At 38.6% G+C, this 20,419-nt stretch overlaps 2 protein-coding genes across 2 annotated transcripts; one reads left to right on the forward strand and one right to left on the reverse strand.

Annotated features, from left to right (window-relative positions):
* The first annotated feature begins 138 nt into the window (after positions 1-138).
* Positions 139-6,535, forward strand: LOC139724339 (U6 snRNA-associated Sm-like protein LSm1). The gene is made up of 4 exons (XM_071635490.1): positions 139-283; positions 1,906-1,974; positions 3,633-3,748; positions 4,477-6,535. Exons 1-4 carry the CDS (start codon positions 238-240, stop codon positions 4,648-4,650), a joined length of 405 nt encoding a protein of 134 aa, XP_071491591.1. The 5' UTR covers positions 139-237; the 3' UTR covers positions 4,651-6,535.
* A 10,763-nt stretch (positions 6,536-17,298) lies between these two features.
* LOC139724361 (uncharacterized) lies at positions 17,299-19,491 on the reverse strand. The gene has a single exon (XM_071635512.1). It carries the CDS (start codon positions 19,489-19,491, stop codon positions 17,299-17,301), a length of 2,193 nt encoding a protein of 730 aa, XP_071491613.1.
* Positions 19,492-20,419: the final 928 nt, after the last annotated feature.

Here is a 20,419-nt window from a genome sequence, read left to right on the forward strand (position 1 = left end):
AAAATTTGCGCCCTCTCTTGGTCGCACCAAAAAAGGGGACGGAGCCCAGCCCCCAGACTAGCCCGGCCCCCGCGCCCACAATACCCGCTCGCGCTCAGCTAGCTATTTGTTGACCTACACTCTTCCGCCGAATCTCATCACATGTATGCAGATCTCGCTCCTCCCGTCACATATCAGCTCAAGCCGCAAGTGCCCCAGTGGTGTATTTGCTGGGTCTAATGCAATACTCTGGACAGAATGGATTACATGCCAGGAACAGCTAGTCTTATCGACGAAATTAACAGTAAATATTGTTGATGGTGCCTACTTTATACTGGTGATTCCTAGAAAAAATAGCGATGTAACGCTTAGTCCCATATACGTATATTCGTGTGGCAAAGGGATCAGATAAATCTTAGAACTAGCGTGTGTTAGTGTTTTGTTTTTATGATTTTATTACTCTGTTAATAGGGCCGAGAGTTTCTCCTGTACATAGCAGGTCAGCTCTATAGACTCTCTGTATGTTTGGTTTACTGAGTCTAAACTTCATCTATTGTCGCGTAAATCGTGATAGACTCTGTCTCTGCTATTAATAGTATTATCCATTTTATCCATTGGCCATTTAATGACACATCCTCAAATTTTGTTCACATGCACACAAATTTCCATACACAGGGCAAGCAATGGTAGTGGAGGTCTATAAACACTCACAGTAATTCGAGTGCCCGTCACGAGACAGACACCCACGAGTTATACAGCTCATGAGTCATACAGCCCATGACTCTGACACCCAACTACTATTTAACAAAGCCCACAAGACCGACACATTATTTGTAAAGTCCCGTGTTGTATCTGTCGGTGTCGAACTCGTGGGCTGTTTTTACCTAGTGTCGAACTCATGGGCTGTATGACTCATGGACCTGTTTTCAATGTTGAACTCATGGGATGTATGACTTGTGGGTGTCAGTCTCATGGGATGACCTCCAGTAGACTAATTTATGGTAGCAATCTGCAATGTTCTCACAGGGCTCCGTGCCTCTGGTTGTGGATGGGGTGATATTGTCCTGACCGATGACCTGATGCTGTCACGAATCCTTCAACACCTTGTTAAAGTGGAGATAAAGTTCTAGTCTGCTTGATTTTAGAATGCCTCAATAACAACAAAGAATGTATTGACTTTATTGTTTACACAGTCATATAAATGTTTATTCTTGTGTTGATAGGAATTAGGGGTGTATACTGCAGGTAATAGAGGTTTTCATACCCTGCTATAATCGGATGAGTGTGGTGGATAGGTGTGTGTATCTGGGACATTTTGGTGCAGGAGTTTCCTATTTGCCTTACAACGTCAGACAAGTGATTCATTTATTCTTGTCATGCAAATTTTGTATTTTTTTTTCCATTTTTTTCACATTGGGACATAATTTGAACTCATGATTATACACCATCATACTGTATATACCATATATTTAGCTATTCTAAATTTTCATGAATTGGGACTTCCCTATGATTTTGCGAGTGGTTAAATTCGTGATCATGGAGTACTGTACCAAAGGGAGAAATGTATATTTCATGTGTGCATCACACATATAGCAACTGACTTGCAAAATTCGCGAAAATAAAAACCTCTCCATATATTTAGCATGTCTAATTTTTTTGCCAATTGGGACTTCCCTACAATTTTGCAATTGTGGAGTAGAGTACTGAATGGAGAAATGTATGCATGCATGTCAGGATCAGAGTTATGTTTTCTTGCATTTTAAAATGAATTTGCAAATAAATCCCTACTCATGAAATTCATAAAGATTTTTAAAAAACCTTGTGAAATATATGGCATGTACAGTAGATGAAGGAAATGAGACACTATTTTCAGCTACTTTCAGACCATTCCTACAATGTATGTTTATTGTTTTTACTCATCTACAGAGAAGTTGCTTGTTGTTCTGAGAGATGGAAGAACACTAATTGGTATCTTGAGGAGCATTGATCAGTTTGGTGAGTTTGATGTCATATAATGCCCACACATGCAATGCAGACAATTATAAGGCTGTGCTTTTGACCAGATACAACATTTGATAGCAGTAAAAAAGTGAAGCCAGTATCTTTTATGATAGTAAGTTGATAAGTAAGGATAATCTCTGAAATTTCATGTGTACCAGGTATGATGGACTTCAATTAGGTGCTGAGTTGTTGGGATAGGAAACACATCTTTATGGATCCCCCCCCCCCCCCGGCCCCCTTATCGTACTGTACCACTCTACACTACCCTACCCTTGTTAGCTGATGCATGGATGTATACTTTACCCACCACTTGCAGTGGCAGATCCAGAGGGGGGCGCAATCAGCACACGCCCCCACCTTTATTTTTCATTAAAAACAAAAGAAATAAAAATGAAAAAAATGAAATGAAACATGAAAGTGGCACCAGAAATATTAGTTGCGCCCCCCCCCCCCTTTTTTTTAGAATTCCTGGATCCCCGACTTGAGAAATGTGCATGAGTGAGTGCATGCATACTGTGCATTTAAGCTATCAAGGGAAGAGTAGTGTAGAGTGGTATGGCAAAATTAGTGGGGGGGGGGGGGGGGGGGGGACATAAGGTCATAGAGAAGTCTGTGGGATAAAAGGAAGTGTTTCACTTTTTTTTGTCTTTCATAATTGTTGATGTAGTATGGCTTTTCATAATACAGTGGAAACTCGATATAACGAGATGGTCGGGACCGAGTCATTTTCCTCGTTATAGCCGATATCTCGTTATATCAGTAGGCATAAAAGAAGGCATAACATAAGGACATTAATTTGCACATGTGGGACTACCCATTATATTTCAATCAATACTGATAACTTGATATTTTGTGTGAGGGAAATACTCACCTTTATGGGTAAGAAGATGTTTTTCGCCAAGGAAATCCAATATCAAGAATGTGTTTCTTATTAATTGTAGATGCTTGAATTTGTAAATTTATATAGCTTGCGATTGTATCAAGATCGTCTGTGGATTGGTATGTGGTTATCTTATGGGTGTGTGTTGTGTGGAAAGCTTGAATATAACGGTCTGCACAATGCTGTGTGTGTATGTGACACATTCTGTATGTACATTATGACTGCGTGTGTGTGTGAAGATGGGGAATTCCCTCCGTAGAAGGCCAATCACAGCATCAGATTGCCTCACACCTGCTAAACGTCATGATGATGTGATGTATGCATATGGCCGTCCCACCACATTTTCTGTATGTATCAGTGTGCACGCACACACACACTTACACGTACAACATGCAGTGCTAGCTGGAGTGCACTGAAGAAAATGATTATGTGTGTACAAGACTTTACAATCTCGGAAGATGATAGCACAGGCGAAGTAAAAGCCTTATCGAAGGCATTTTGCTTTACCTCGCTATATCAGGTTTGATTGACTATGTTTTTCTTTGTTTGGAAGTCACAAAATTTATCTCGTTATAGCAGTTATTTCGTTATAGCCGATCTCGCTATAAGAGTAGCATTTTACATAGACTTGCATGGAAGGAAATTTGGGACCGGGAAAATTTCCTCGTTATAACCGATATCTCGTTATAGCAGTGTTCGTTATACCGAGTTTCCCCTGTACAACAAAAACTTTGACGAGAGTGTGTTTGTTTGTTTTTTGGTCATTTTGTAGCAAATCTCGTGCTTCATCGTACCATTGAGAGGATACACGTTGGCAAACAGTATGGAGATATCCCCAGGGGAGTCTTTGTCGTACGAGGAGAAAATGTTGTACTACTCGGTGAGATAGTAAGTATTCCTTCCTTATGCTCATATCTGTAAACTGTTTGTTTGGTTGTTTTTTTTTTACTCTGAAAGACCAGACTGAAAGTACTTTGAAATACTGACAATAGATGATTTTCATCCTGTATTGGCCAAGGAATTACCAAAACCAAATTTAGATATTACAGCATTTTCATAAGTATAATGTTGACAGTACTTATGTGTGTGGAACTTGCATAAGTTCATAAGTTGAAAAATTGTTTTCTATTTAAAGGTAATCATAAATCCCTTCTATTTATTGTCTATCAGAGTTATTATTTATTGGCTTGTTAGTGGAACCCTCCATTTACATTCCCATCCTTGTACTATGCACATATATCTTAAAAAAAGATGCAATTATGTTGTTTCTCATGATCACATGTATTTTGTTAATTTATGTTTTTGAAATTACAAGTACATGTATGTAATGTTAAAGCATTGTATATGATTTTCCCTGTTTATTTAATGGAAATGAAAAATAAAGTTGAAGTTGAAGTATTCTCACAAGTCAGATTTATGTAAAATGGAAAAAGACACCAGTTGACTTATGGTCTTTCTGTAAATCTAACCCTGCCTGATGGTACATGTATCAATGAAAAAGGCAGGTGACAAAAAAAAAAGAATAAAAATCACCAATATGGACAATTCCTATGCCTACAGGGAAAAGAATATTACTTGGGAAGCACATAACATGTTTTATGTCTTCTTTTTCTCAGGATGTGGAGAATGAGGGAACACATGATCTAGAAGAGGTTTCAATTGATGAAATCTTGGAAGCTCAGAGAGAGGAACAGCTCAAGAAACAGGAGGAGGAGAAGACAAGGAACAAGAAACTTCTTGAGCGCGGATTACAGCCTCACGGAGAACAGGGCATTGATGAATATCCCTGAAAGAGCAAAAAGAACATCCGTGGAGTACAGTACTTCAAGGTTGAAGAGATAGACAGAACTCTTCAGAACTGCTGTGATGTGATGTCTTGGAGGAGCTAATCTTAGTTGATGGATTAAGACTTGTATGCTGCCAGTCGTGGGATATATTGGTGATGCTGTCATTGTATTCAGCATAGCTGATTGTGTCAAAGACAGAGACAGTAAAAGAACTTTTTAATACCTCCTTTGATTTGTTTTTGTTATGCATGAAAATTACCTTCTCACTGGAATTATCCAAAGTATTGCAATGTACATGTTATTCAGAACAATAAAAATTGTTTTGATGATGGATTGAGGCGGATCTTGTTTGTGAGCCACAGTCAGAAATCATTTTTTTGGTGTAAATTCCAGCTGCATTTAATCAACTATAAATGGCTGATTGTGCTCTTTTGAGAAAACTGCTGGAAGCCGAAGTGGGTAAGATATTTCTTTGTACATTGTATACAGTGTACTAGGTTTCTGGCTGACACATTACAAATGTATGCATAGTTTATAGTTTAGCAGAGATTACGCTGGGTTAGCATTAACACATCCTGGTTGAAAACAGAGGCTCACAGCCACTGAAGATGAGTCCTAAGCCAGTCTCTGCCAGTGGTCTGCAAGTGCTAAATATAAGAAAAAGCCCTTGCTTTAATTCCACTTCAGTTACTTAAAATTTTCAATGCAGCAGCAAATAGCTGTAACCAATGAAACTCTTTTTCAACAAGTAACCAAACTCTCTTTCAACAAGTAACCAAACTCTGACAACCTTTCACTGACTCCAAAAACCTTTGTACAATCTGACAACCAAATGCTTGCTGGAAGTTTTGGAAAAGTCAGTGGCCAGGTTTTACCAATGTGTGATCACTGTTTGACAAAGTAGTTCCAGTCAGTGTTCAAAACATGTACACATACAAGCACACCCTCATTATTCGTGACCTGTGTGTCATTTACTTAGATAACTTAATGTGCTATTCCTATTTACTCATCAATGTCACCAAAAAAGAAGAAGAAGGTATTATGGCTGTTATTATCAATGCATCAAGTTATACATGTATGCTGTTTCAGTTCCATGATGGTTTGTGTAGCGCTGAAGTATGCAGCATTTCAAAAAGGACTGGATGCTGTTGAACTTGACTGATAAGAACAATGCAGTAAAAACTGGCATTTAATGCAGGCCCATTGTTTCACAGAGATCTCTGATTACCTAAATTTCTATGGAAACCAAAATTGTGCAGGTTTTGGTAAAATGTAGTAGATTTCTTCCTAACTTGCTGAAGGTTGCATAGAGTGAGTAAGGCAGAGTCACCTATTTACTGTAAAACAAGATATTGTCGCGGCATGAAATTTTCGCGAATTGTAGCCGACGGCCTTTTTTGCAGCATGAAATTTTCGTATGTTACATCTAACATTCAATGCATATAGTGTAGACAAGAACTTTCGTGTGCATTTTAATTTCGCAAATTTTGGCTCGCGAAATTCACGAAATTAAAATGCACGCAAACATTCCTCATTTTACAGATAATTGACTACATTTAAACCATTTCTTCAAATCAAATCAGATCACCTTCCTGACTCTAGACTTCTTTGTTGTAGATACATACAGTCAACCCTGCTTAAGTCGACCTCGCATACTAGTAATTCATGTAATTGCAAAAGTTGGAGGTCTTTTCAAGTCCTCTTCTTTTTATATTCTATTGATTTTAATCCCTCATAAGTCAAATTTCCTCTAAGTTGAAGCTATTTCTTCAGTCCAAATAGATTTGACTTAGGCAAGGTTGACTGTAGAAATCTGTTCTTAATATTTTACCTCAACTGCCATCTACATCAACACAACATCTTATCACAGAGATATTAGAGTCTTTGAAGAGGGGCCTCAGGGTATGCAAATTCTGCTTGTGTCTGTGTTTTTGTGTTAATGTACTCATGAACACATTTCATTTAACAATTTAAGTCTTTTGACAATCTGTGGTTTTGTAAATTACCTGTGATCAGAACCTGCAATCATGTTGACAAAACTTCAGTTGAACTCTTACAAGGTTGGATTATGTGTGGATACAGAGTCCAAGAGGGATAGAAACATTCATTTAACACTCCACCGATATGTCTTGTTTCATTTTGTATTGCTTTGCTTTTCATTTATGCATGTGATGCAGAAAAATAAACAATGTACATGTATGTGTACTACATTTACCACATTATACATGTACCTAAAAGATTATTGAACTTGTTTAGATTAATTGAATATCAGAGGTAATGTTATAGCAATTACATCTGATACCACCTTGGTTATAGCAACTGTTTGTTGCACAGACCTTCTAATTTTTGCAAAGCCTGTACATGTATTTACATGGTTTATCTGACTCGAAACCACGAACAGGATTTCAAAGTATGTCATAGAGTGGTTCCATAAATTTCAGAATACAAAAAAAAAAAAATGGACTGATTTAAAATGTGCGTCCATCATGTCATTTAAGACTGTTCGTAAGAAAAAATTATATTAATGATAATATATACAGATGTATATAGATGCAAGAAATGTGCCAATGTTTAAACTTCCAGGTCGTGGAGACATATAGGCGTAAGACAGTAGAATTAGTATTCCACGGGAGACGTAGCTTCTTCTTCGTATTTCCTTTATTCTGTGTTCGAGCTTTCGGCCGTTTTGGCCTTCATCATTTTGTTTGTCTGTATAGATCCTGATGAAGGCCGAAACGGCCGAAAGCTCGAACACAGAATAAAGGAAATACGAAGAAGAAGCTACGTCTCCCATGGAATACTAATTATACTCTCTTACGCCTATATTATATATACATGTATATATATATATATTATATATATATATATATATATATATATATATATATATATATATATATATATATATATATATATATATATATATTATATATAAAGAGACAATATGGTAATGCATTTTTGGCCAATAAAGCTTATCAAGACTCCTGAAGAAGGCGTAAGACGCCGAAAATTTCAGTCAAATAAACTCGTGCTTTATTGGCCGAAAATGCATCACCAGTTTGTTTCTTCATGGAGTCAATACGTGAAATCTTAACATTATACATACATTGAGAGATTGAGAGGGGAAAGAGAGAGAAAGAGAGCAAAACACCAGCAGATATATGCAGCTGTCAAATTTGATGTCATAATTGCATATATATATATATATATATATATATATATATATAAACATGTACATATATGATACATAAAATTTGTCTCATTACAATTCAGCAACTAGAGGTAACATTTTTGAGCAAATTTGGATTGTTTGACATAATCATCATCTGAATCAAATTACCCTACACTACCAATTATTAGGCATCTTCCTCTCAGCTGGAAATATGTATACGGATGAGCAGGTTTCTATCCAAACGCCCAATGAATCTGATTAACAGAATTAGAAAATTACACATGTACATTTTATTTATGATCCTATTTTCCCTTCCAAATATATATATATATATATATATATATATATATATATATATATACATGTATATTGTACACAGTATACATACGAAGAGATTGAGAGGGAAAAGAGGGAGAGAGAGAGCAAAAAACTAATAATTAATGCAGCTGATGTAAATATCAACTTTGATGTCATAACAATTACTTGAACCTAAAAAAAAAAAAAAAAACTGAAATACAGTTCGCTGTATAGTGCAGACATTACCACTAAGAACAAAATCATAAGACAGTAACATAGCAAAAGATTGTATGAACCAAGTGGTTGCTGTTCATGTAGTTTAATAATCATTCAATCATAAAGAAGCATACAAAATTGTAAAAACAATAGCTCTATATTCTATTTTCTCTTTATATGCGATGTCTAGCATGCAAACATTAAAGCTACATTAACGTCGTAAACAATCTCTTTGTACACCTCTAGTCCTCCAAGATATGTATTCTTCCAGATATTTCTCCATTCGATGCTTGTACAGAGTCTTTACCACTACATCTTACATCATCAACAGGAACTTTTAGTCTCTCAGAATTGAAAAGAAATTAATTCAATGTCTTTGCACATAATTATTTGAAAAGAGGGCAAACGAATGTTATTGCCAATGTGAACTCGCATCGATCTCTCAACTTGACAAGAGCTGGCGCCCTACAGGTTCTCAACAGCTGAAACGCCAAAGCAAGCGAATATTTCGTCAACCGCGAAACAATCGAATACTAAAGTTCCCCATAGGATTAATGCATTAATTAACACAGTTTCCCGTTTTCAATGGGTTAAGACGAGTGAGCATTGTATATCCAGCTACTGGTCAGTGATTGCAATGCGATAGTTAATTGTACAAAATTACAACATATCAAGGCATAGAACTAAAGATAAGTACCTGTACCGAATTAACACACACGATGATCAGTAATGCATTATTGCGTATTTGCACAGAATGAATATTATAGTGAAAGACAATGGGTACAGGGTGGAAGATACGACGTTGGAGAATTACAAAACGTCGCGGAAAGACTGAAGAGCTTCTTTACATATCACTGAGCACAACAGAGAGAAGACTGGCAAAATTAGATTAATGAATGTCTTGGAGACATAGAACACACACATAAGACATGTTAAAACATAAAAGTGATTAAACTACATTTTTGAAGTACAAAAAGAGTCATTCGTCCTTTTCAAACTTTTCTTTCATTCTGTCTGACGTCTTTTGAAGACAAACATTATTCAAAGAGGGGAAAAATAAATCGTCCAACTTTCCAACTTAATGAGATACTAAAAATGGGAAAGTTCACAAGTTATATATTGGAAAATCATTTCGTTTCCCCTTTCTCGTCGTATTTCTGTTGAGCTGATAACACATCAAGATTATGAAATTTAACTTGTTAAGAGAGATATTTTACCAAGAATTTCATCGTTATGTTAAAAATCCATTTTAAACAGCATTTTGTCTTCACAAACTGATCATGACGAGGTGTGACATATCAAAATTACTCATTGTATTACACCGGGCTGTTGTTATCGTTGGTAGCAGTAGCTTTCATGCTGAAAATGATGAAGATAAAAATGATTGAAATGATAATGATGCAAGTAGTTGTTACCATCAACAACGTCAACAATCAAAGCAATAATGCTTTTAAAGTTGGTTATACACAGCGCCTTTAAATTGTTTTGTTCTTCCATGAAGCGCTAAATAATTCAGTATACAGATCTCGTAAGTCGAGACAGATGCACGAGAGAGGACAGAATCTGCCGACTTCTGCGAATGCCGACTTACGCAGAAGTCAACAAGAATTTTTAAAAAAGGGACAAAAATCGGGACTTTCCCATTGCGCCGACTTAACGCGCCAAATCATACAGCTTCAAAACAGGTACTCGCATAATGTACCTTCGCTTTGTTTTAAAGGTTCACGGCGTTGCTGGAAATCAGCTAATATTATATAGCTGGTAGTAAGCTCTTAGCTGTGACTAAATAGATTTAAAAAAAAAAAACAACTTGGTATAGAAAGGACCAGCAGCTGAAATGTCTCTTTCAAGTCGAGCTGTTATGCCTTGCTGTATGTGGCAGGGCATGAACCTCGAACTTTCATATTGAACGCACAACGTGCAAGCCATTAGACCATAGCACCTGCAAATCTTGATCGTGTTAGAGAATCAACACAGACATCGGCAAAAAAGAAAGAAAGAAAGAACACGCAGTTGAAAGACATTAGTGGTAAAATAAAATGAAGAGGAAGAGCTATGCTGGATCCGATTGCCTTGCTCATATGAGAATTATTGCAATAATTACTGTGACAACGCTTATGTAACAAGCAATCTTAACTGTAAGAGCGTCATGTTACTATGGTATATTGCATTTACTCCAAGTTATTTATAGTAAAGCCTAATACAGTAGAAAAAAAAAACGACAACCTGATTGCACATCACATGTTATGTGTGTCATTAAATGGGAAATCCAGTCCAAATATAAGTTAGTCTGATAAGAAAGAATAAAATATTGCGAGTTCAAAGGTATAATTTTGATTGAAATCGGAAGAAAAATAAAAAAGGTATAACATTTTGAAGTTTCGCTGTTTTTAGGGGAAACAGCTCTTGAACAGTCAAGATAAATATTCAAATGGCAAAGTGAGCATGTGATTCCCTCACATTATAAAAAAACAATTGAAATTTCCTGTGTTTCATTCAAACGCAATTATGCCCCAGGCTCAAATCCTCGTATATCTAACTGATCACTATTCTGACGTTATTCAGCCAGGAATAACATCATGTTTCAGACTTCAATGACAGAAACAGTGAATTTGCGTCATTCTTTTTTTGTACACGATCAATGGAAAATTGTGAGGGTATGACATGGTTAGTATTTGCATATTTATATCCACTGTACAAGAACTGTTTTGCAGAAATTAGCAAAACTTCAAAATGTCATAACTTCCTTATTTTTCATCCGATTTCAGTCAAATTTTTACCGTGGAACTCGTAAGATTTTACTCTGTTTTATCAGACTAACTTATATTTGGACTGGATTTCCTCTTTAAGTCTAAGCCTGGTATATCTTTCCATGAGATAGACACATTCAAATTCTGGAATGTAAAAAAAAAAAAAAAAATGGTCATGATACTCCAAACGACAAGCTAAAAGACAGTAAGTTATGAACAAGTTATTCAGTCATCATATATAAAAATCTATAAGAAAGCTTTTCTTAAACTTCACATGACGACCCGAATAATGCCGGACTAATATCAGACGAGGACGTCATTCCGGCGCCATTGTATCTGTAGATATCATGCTTGGTAGGTGGTTTTTGTACCATGATGTAAACCACCGACAAAGATACCGCAATATGTCTAGCGATGTTGTATTAACATGAAAGTAACCAAGACACAATCGGAGGGTGGTTAAGACTTTGAGTCCAAATGTCTACAGATGTTGGTGTTAAGGCACAAGATATATACTTTTATCTATATAGCTATGATTAGGTAAATTACAAGAAACACATTGCTATGGAAATTTTGCGTGCGTGCGTATGCCACTGTGTCATGAAATTCATGAGCGCTACATTGTGCATTATACCTTCATGCCCCTTGTGATGCAAGATATTGCTATGGGCAACGTAATAATCGACATTACAATTTGGTAGGACAGAGGGGCGGGGAGGGGGAGGAAGGGAGGGGGAGGAAGGGAGGGGAAGAGGCAGAGGGAGCAGGGAGAGGAGTGAGGGATGGGAGATGGGGGAGGGAGAAGCTAAAAGTGAAAAGGGAAGGGAGCGAGTCTCATTGCTTTAATAGCGCGGTACAAAGTAATGTTCTTCTCCGTATAGTGGGTGTGCTATTTATTTACTGTCTAGACGTCGCTTAATCAAAGATACTCATCCATAACTTGAAACGTTTCGTTTAACGTTGTTGAAGGATCTCCAGATATAATCGAGGTATTTCACAACATCTAAACAAATTACTGTCTTAGCTTTCGAGCAAATTTATACTCTTCTTATAATCTAAACTGTCTGTTCATTGTATCCTGTGAAATCGCACGAAGAATGTCACATTTCAGGAGTGTGTTATTGGAACAAGAACAACATGGAGGTGTAGATTTCTATGCTTTCTGTGAGTTGAGAGAAAAGCGTGATATATCTCATAGATTCCTCCCCCAAGTTTGCATGGATTACCACCATAAAGATACCATTTGTATATTTATCATTATGTCCAATCATTAAGTAATCCATGACAATAATGGCTTAACATTCGACATGATCATTCGGTAATATCAAAAATTTCGACAGGTCCTTAAACCGCGTTACATCCACTCTTTCTCAAAATTTACGTATTCCAGAAAACGCACAGATTTTCGGATACATTTTTCTTTAAGATACAGCATACACACTATCTCCCTCTCCCAGCGTTTTACTAGTGTCCTTATAGACAACTTATTCTTTACATCATGACGTCATTACATCTAGGAGACGAAAAAGGAATGACAATTGCTAACCTCACTTCCAACTTGAAAAGCATGTACTCCCATGTGCATTCACCAGAGAATGTAAATAACAGGGCAGCCACGGCGCCCCACCTCGGACCACAAAGCTTTAAGCAAGCCAAGCGTCAAAGCTATTGTCCATGGTCTCAATTGCCGAGAGAGCCTGCACAATGGCCATAATAAGTCTTCCATTATCGATTTTTGTACACATTCCTCTAGCTCTGGCTTTATTAGGATCAGCACTAGAAAGTTAGGGCACACAATGATTGCGTGTGGACCGAAACCGGTGCGGACAAGTCGTCACGTTCTCCATGTACATTTTGTTCTATCCGTCGGCCCTTTGTCCGCCAGCCCATTGAAACCAAACGTAAAAAGGACTTGATTGATGACAATTAGCACTTGAAAAAGATTCGATTCGTTCATTATCGTAGACCTTTGTTCACTCTCTAGCATTGCCTCTCGTTTTAAAATAGCATTCAGCTTACATCTAATTGAGATGTGCGTGGCAGGTTCGTGAGAACGCGATACGCTGCATTTTACATGTCGTTGCTAATAATAGATTATCATCGTTTTCATTCATCTGTTTACACATAACTCACAAATTGACCCCTCCATTACTGTGAATGAATTACACATGGTTTGCACCATGTTCTTATATCACACTATTTCAGAATGCCCTTCTTAAGATCATCACGATTATCTCTACCTTTTTCAATAAATTCTCTGTTGCAATAAACGGTTTAATGAGCACTGAGGAACTCAAAATCACTTATTTTATGACAACACATTGTCATCATACAACGACACCTTTCTTACTGTTGCATATTTATGGCTCCTGATGATGATTACTGTAGGCCTACTTGCACATAAAATGCCCAGCATCTCTCGACATAAGTGCCAATGAATTTATCATGATTCCTGTGGTATCAACATTTTCACCGGTTTTTTTTTTTTTATATTTGTCCTGTTTTAGGTAAGTGTCATTGACAATAACAGTCATCTGCTTTGATGATTACAATATTGTATGATAAGCTTGAAAATACAGTGACAGGCACTTTCTCTTTATAACTGTCCGTTGCAAATAGATGGAAATTTTAAAGGTAAATTACTTTCAGGATTTTTTTATGGGGGGGGGGGGGGGGTGTTTGTGAGTGTCTTTTAATTGTTGTCCCTATCTCATTCTTACTTCCAAAGATTTCATTTCCAAAGCACCCACTCTTATGGATAACACAAATAGATTTGGAACTCATATCCGTTCATTATTCTCTTTTTTTTTACACGCTTTTTGTTTATATAATGAGTCTCAAAATGCAGCTGTGAAATGCCTAAACGGATTAAAGATGGACGAAAATTGGCATTGCTTGTTTACGGCCTGTGTAAGTGACGTAGACCGAGGGGGATGGACCTGGCGTGGAGGAAATCCGTCCTATCCGAGCACTCACGTGACCAACATTGACCAATGGCACGTCGGGACCTGCAGGAAGAAAGATAATGATTCATATGTCAGTTTACTAATGTTTCAACATTTATGCATTTTCCCTGATAGCCTGATATTGAGCTGTTATCTGTTTACATCCCTATATACGAAATTCATATACAAAGCTCGCGTGAGATTTTCTCTCTTTTTTCAGGTAAGGACACTATCGGGATGCACGTAAAAGTGAGCTCTGGATAGAAATTGATTCAGAATGACAGACAATAAAACAAGAGTTTAACTATCCCATTTGATTCTAAACGATAAAGGAAGTTGCATTTTTAACGTATGGACACCGTTTGACATCTGTTTTGGAGAGGCACATCTGTATGTCAAAAAGAAAAAAAAAAGAACAGAAAATCAGCTTACCAACTCAAGAACTTGTAAAATATAGTAATTCTAATGTAATCAAGACATTTGGGTAATCGAATATCTTATATTTGAGAAAAAGTGGTAAAATTATGTTTCATTGATGAACATATTGGCGTTTAGTTCACAGAATGCTGCACAATGTATATTATTGTACCTGAATGTTGTAGATTGTACGTCCATATTATCATAATGTGTGCGTGTAGACATCTCTTTATATTGTTCTTTAGCTTCATGTGTTGACAACGCACAGTCCATATAACAGGAAGTTTAAATAAATCTCCGCTGTAGTTTGTTACTTTTACTCCTCCCTCGGGTGTGTTCGTTCCGGTGTTCATTTGCAAACTTTCTCAATTTTCCACATAAATGATTCTTGCATCGAGTTGTTGTTATTGAAACTGACTGAAAAACTGCCCTTCTTCGACATAAATACGCAACGATTATCTAGTGTTCTTAGTATTAGCCGTGATGAAAATGAAATAGTCATAGACATGTCAAAGTATGTATGTCCATGATATTTTTTTCTTGTTGGTTTCTCTGTTTCCACTCCAAAGTTTGGAAGAAAAGACAAGGCATTGTATGACAATGTGTTTAAACAAAGTTATGATTCATCTCATGTTAGTTTTCCTCTGTTTTCATTCCACAGAGAACCTGCTTCGAAAAGCTTATAGCGGTATACAATGGCATGTTCCGGATTGAGAGCGCGAGGGAGAGATGGCCCAGTGACTATGCACAATAGGGAAACCTGCCTGTGGCTTCTGTGCGGATTGAGTTCAATAAGGCAGACACAGTCATCGGGAAACACGATCAAAAAAACCAAAAAGAGCTCATCAATCTAGCTCATTGATCGTCGCATGTATAAAGAATGACGCACGGGTACAGACACTGCGCCGTTCACTATATCATTGTCGTTGGAAATTGGTAGTAAATCTTCGACACTTATCAGTATACTGGTAATGTATTTATACTGCAGTAAACATTAATGATGGGATAACTGTCGTGTGATCCACTACGCACGCCACGGTTGGCCAGCAGTAGCTTATCGTAGAATTCTGTTTGTGTCTATCGCCACGATTGAAATCGTGGTCTGAGTCGTGGAGTAGTTGTGGTGATCTTATCAGATCTCATCAGATCTCATCAGATCTTGAGGTCAAACGCATAGATCGTAGACGGTTTTTGAACCGTCCAAAACTACTCTATATCATCACGATTGCCATGACTGACCTCCTGATGTCATCACCACGATTACTCTACGATTCAGACCACGATTCCACAGTGGTGAAGATTGTGATATAGACATAATCATACAAAATATTGTACGATCAACCACTAATGGCCAGTCGTGGCGTGCGCAGCGGATTGCACCACGCATGGAACTCGGCATTAAGTATATATGTCGAAACTAATCTATGCTCTTGTGGATCATAGCTTTTGATCTTCATTCTCTGGAGCGACCGCTAAAACCATTACTCTTGCAGAAAAAAAGAGAAGGGTTTGCTTTGTAAGCTTCCATTTATCATAATATACATTGAACAATACGTCTTAGTAAACACAAAGCACTCACTGATACCTGTGATGTCTCATAATGACTGAATATTTTGGTTACCATCCAAGATACGCTCTCAAATATATCGAGGGAGACCATTATTCATACCAAAATACATCAATGCCATGATAAGCCGTGCTTATGGTCTGATTTGATACGTTTTTGTTCTGCTTCTAAGAACTAATTCAGCTTATTCTTCCATGACGAAATTTGCATTCGATTTCCGTTTAATGACTTATGCAAACAACAGCGTGAGCAGTGACTTGTGTACATTATCATTGTGCTTTCCCCATGGTTTGATTGATTAACTTTTCATTTAGAGTAGACATTAATGCCCATTATTGTTTTCCACCCAGAGAAGGGGGAAAAGAAGGTTTCGTGTCCCGGATGTACAGGGTATATCATATCTACCTATACAATGCAGACCTGTTAGTATGTTAGTCTACATTTTATATGTGCAAGGCTTGTTACGCATTTAAACTTTCCAAGATACACAGGTGAGAGTTTGCAGAAATATTAGAAATGACTATGCTAAACAGAATGTGCATTACGTAAGCTGCAAAGTGTAGGCCCTACTACAAAGAATTGCAACTACTTGAGTATATGGGCGATACATTGAAATAGAAAACGAAATGAGGAAACAATTGAAGTTTGTTCGCAAAAAAACCGATAAGTCTATATTTGCCAAATGGAGATATTTGCGATTAAAGGTCAAGAAAAATAAAGAGAATAATAAGAAAATTTTTGCTTCTTTTGACCATAACTTCAAAATGTACCTTTATATGTAGTGACCAATATATTATTTAAAAGGCATTATTTTGTACTTTATTACAGAGACCGTACTTCAAAATCTTCAAAAATGGCCTTATCGGTTTTTGCGAACAAACTCTTCAATTAAAGTGTGAAGTCTCGTGCTGTTTGAGATAATAGTTTCTAACACATGTAAAAGCGAGTCCATCGATAACCCTCCGGACCTCCATCGTAGTCATGTTCTTGTTTTAGCAATCTTTACTGTACATTAATTGATGGGTGTAAAAGTAAGAAGTATAGGTAGTATCATCGTAAGATAAACCTGTGGATTACCAACTTATCGTTTCACCATTCACTTTTACCCTTCTTTGCGTGATAATAAATGGAAATGTTTAGTTTAGCGATCCGACAGTAAAGTTTCGCATCTATTGAAAATATAATGGAAACGAAACTTTCAGAATACATATCAAGTTACCAATCCCTCCAGAAATCCGTGACTCACCTCTCCTTGCCGTGGTTCTTTCTCCTTTCTACTCAGACCCCTCACATAGATTTTGCCGCATCACCGTTCTTCTTTGTTGCATTGTTGTTTCTCGAACCAGGCTTTTCACTCCTAGTGCTTTTTCCACTAGGATTGCGTTGTCTCTTTTCATCCCTATTCCTTTCCCCTCCCCCTCCTCCTTTTCCTTCATCTCCCCCAACCATGCCAACCCTTCCTCCACCGTTAGCTGTCCCATTATTCCTGTTACTAGCACTACTCTTTGTAGGACCGCTTGGTTTTCTCGTTCTTTCTCTCTCTGATTTGGGTTGGCTTTGCTCTTTAGCAACAGTGGCTCGTGGGGAAATGTCTGTGGCAGTTTTACTGGGTCGCTTTGTTCTACTGACTTCAGTTTCTCTCTTTGGTATCTTAGGCACTTGCTCGCGAGTCCTTGTTTGATCGTCTTCATCATCAATGGGATCGGGTTTTTGTTTGTCATCGAGGACGTAATCTGCCTTTCGGGCAGACTCATTTTGAGGTATTTGGTAATCTTTGGAGTTTGTGATATGTGGCTCCGTCACATCCATGTCAGAGGCTTCAGTCGATGGTGACAGAGATTTCAGTGTCTTGAAGTCATCACCTTTCCCCAGTGACAGCTGAAATTGGGTTGCAGCAGACTTCCGGTCAGCGGATTCATTCAGTTCCATCGCCTCACCTTCGTCATCTTTTAGTGGCAAGCTACTGTTGGTGTTGAAGCTATCCTCCTCGCTGCTATGGACGACGCTAAAGAGAGGAGGGAGATAAGGCGGAGGAGGACGGAAGCCTCGTTTGTATGGGTCTGATTGGTTCTCGGTTGCTAGGTCAGCTGCCTCCATTTCCCCATCGTTGCTTCGTCCTCTTGCACCCACTTGCAGCTGTAACCCGTTCGAGGTGGCGAACAAGACAGGGATCGGGAAAGACCGGCTGATCGTCGACCGATCTAAAGTTGATCTATCGGTCACTGAGCCGTCGCTGCCATCCGCCCAGGATGACCGGACACCGGGAATCCGTACATGGTCCCGAAGTGCCGACTCTATGGCATTGTCTGGACGACCAGAAAAAACGTTCCTTATTTCCTTCCAAGTTTCTGGCCAAGCGGTGAGGATAACCACAGACACTAAGAAGTCGTAAATAAATTTTAGGCCTGTGCAGACAACCCAGAGTATTTCGGATCCCGACGACCTGCCTGAATAAACGTAGATCATGTGGATAAGTTGGTATGGCCCTATCAATAAACACCACAAAACGACCAGGACCCCGACGGGTTTGGCATGATTCAATTCCTTTCCCGTGCCTCGCAATTCGGCAAGTTCGTCGTACCCAGCTTGCACCAGCCCACTGTCCCTTGCATTTGTCTCCCACGCTAGCCGCACTATATAAATATAACTACAGAGGATGGCGATCCATGGCGCTATGACACACAATAGTGTTATCAAGATATTAAAGACTAGATTGTTTTCGTAGAGGACGGAACAGAAATAGCGGAACTCGAAGTAACTACTCTCGACGGAAGTGACAATAATGGCAAGGTTGAACGCCGTGCAGTGAATCCACGTGTAGCCGGCAAAGAGGTTTGCTTTGACGCCGATAAAGTTTCCGATGTATGAGTCGGAATATTTGAGTGAAAATATCCTGTCCAGTACGAGAATCAAGAGGCACATGATGATCTGAGTATGGATGAGATTGAAGACGAATGAGTTTACAACACACAGAAATGACAGATCGAGCCACACAGTACCATTAGACAGCATTGACGCTGCTATGAGAGGAGCGTTGAACACGCAGTCACACACGGCCGTGATGGCTAAGTTATTGAGAAAGGTGTAGAGCGCACGACTCTTGTAGCACTTATGCCGGAGCGCGATGACAACGGCGACATTGCCCACCAGCGCAAGAAAGGTGATGACGAGCAGGAGCGCGCCGGCGATATTTTGAGTTCCATTGTTCTGCGTCGAAGACGGGATGATGGTCGACGAAGATTTGTAAATAAATGCGGCGGTGGTCGAAATCGACGTAGATTTACTGGTGGTAAGTGATACAGTGGTTTCTAGCCCTGTGTCCTCCTGGCTGGTAGTCTCTTCCGCAAAGACGGTTGAAGCTATATTAGTCCACAGAAAGTCCGTTGTGCCATTCACTATGATGTCTGCAAAGACTGACGTATCGCTGTCACCACTACCCCACGACGTCACGTTAGTGGTCGTGTCTACTGTGGTCGTCATCATGACCTTTGAAAATCCAGTGACCAGGAATCGGAGGATTGTCTGCCATAACGTGTAGAGAAGCGATTCCCTTGACGCCTTGGAAAGTCTTCATTCAATCGCTATACTAATACCTCATGCACCGCTTGATTAAAGTTATTGCGTCTCGTTCAGACATATACGATGAGAGAGTATGTCATGCAAAACTCGCCGATACATTGGACTGTCATATTGACGCGATGAGTCCAGCTCATGCAGTCTGTGTCATCGATGTGATAAAAAAAAAATAATTCAAATGTGGAAATTCAGCGATTCTAATTCAAAGTCAAGAAAGCCACCAAACTTTAGCTTACCCGTATACAATGGGGCCAGTGGTATGCTACTGTACTCAATAGACACATCACGAATCCATTGATGATATACCAGTACAGTCCCCTGAATGATTACCCGCGAATGAGCGCTTTAACCCAGTTTGAGGGTTTGTTTACCAGCAGGTGGATCGCTAGCGTTTGTCGAATTTTCCCGATGCAGACTTGTTGCTGTTAAAAAGGTCAAAAACGCTGATTGCCTTGGTCCTTGTTTTGTAGTCTACAAACATATTTTCGGGTTTGCTATCACTAATTTCTATCAATCTACTACGTGAAGTACTACTGCGTGAGAAAACCCGATGGATCGTTACTGTCGCAAATGTACAGAGGCTGGTACAGACCGGACCAATACACAATGAAATGCCCGCCGTAGGAAGGTTACGCGGGACGCCATTTACATGACAACGAAGGGCGCCATGCGGCACAGTGGTATAGGACTGAGTACACACTTACACACACATACACACTCACACACAGATAATGATGGCAAACAGCGTACACACTCGGTCATATCCACTCGCGGATATGTACACACATAATTATACGCACACACAGTTCAGCGCTCTTTCACATGGAAGGGG

Source organism: Diadema antillarum, unplaced genomic scaffold (assembly GCF_040938485.1).
Source record: "Diadema antillarum isolate AM-2024a unplaced genomic scaffold, OU_Dant_1.0 scf00000211, whole genome shotgun sequence".
NCBI lineage: Eukaryota > Metazoa > Echinodermata > Echinoidea > Diadematoida > Diadematidae > Diadema > Diadema antillarum.

Excerpts from the sequence above, each read along its gene's own strand:
- LOC139724339 (XM_071635490.1), top strand. The coding sequence starts at position 238 with ATGGATTACATGCCAGGAACAGCTAGTCTTATCGACGAAATTAACA. Across the intron at positions 284-1,905 it reads TCTTATCGACGAAATTAACA|AGAAGTTGCTTGTTGTTCTG; the intron begins GTAAATATTGTT and ends ACTCATCTACAG. Across the intron at positions 3,749-4,476 it reads TTGTACTACTCGGTGAGATA|GATGTGGAGAATGAGGGAAC; the intron begins GTAAGTATTCCT and ends TCTTTTTCTCAG.
- LOC139724361 (XM_071635512.1), bottom strand. The coding sequence starts at position 19,491 with ATGACGACCACAGTAGACACGACCACTAACGTGACGTCGTGGGGTAGT.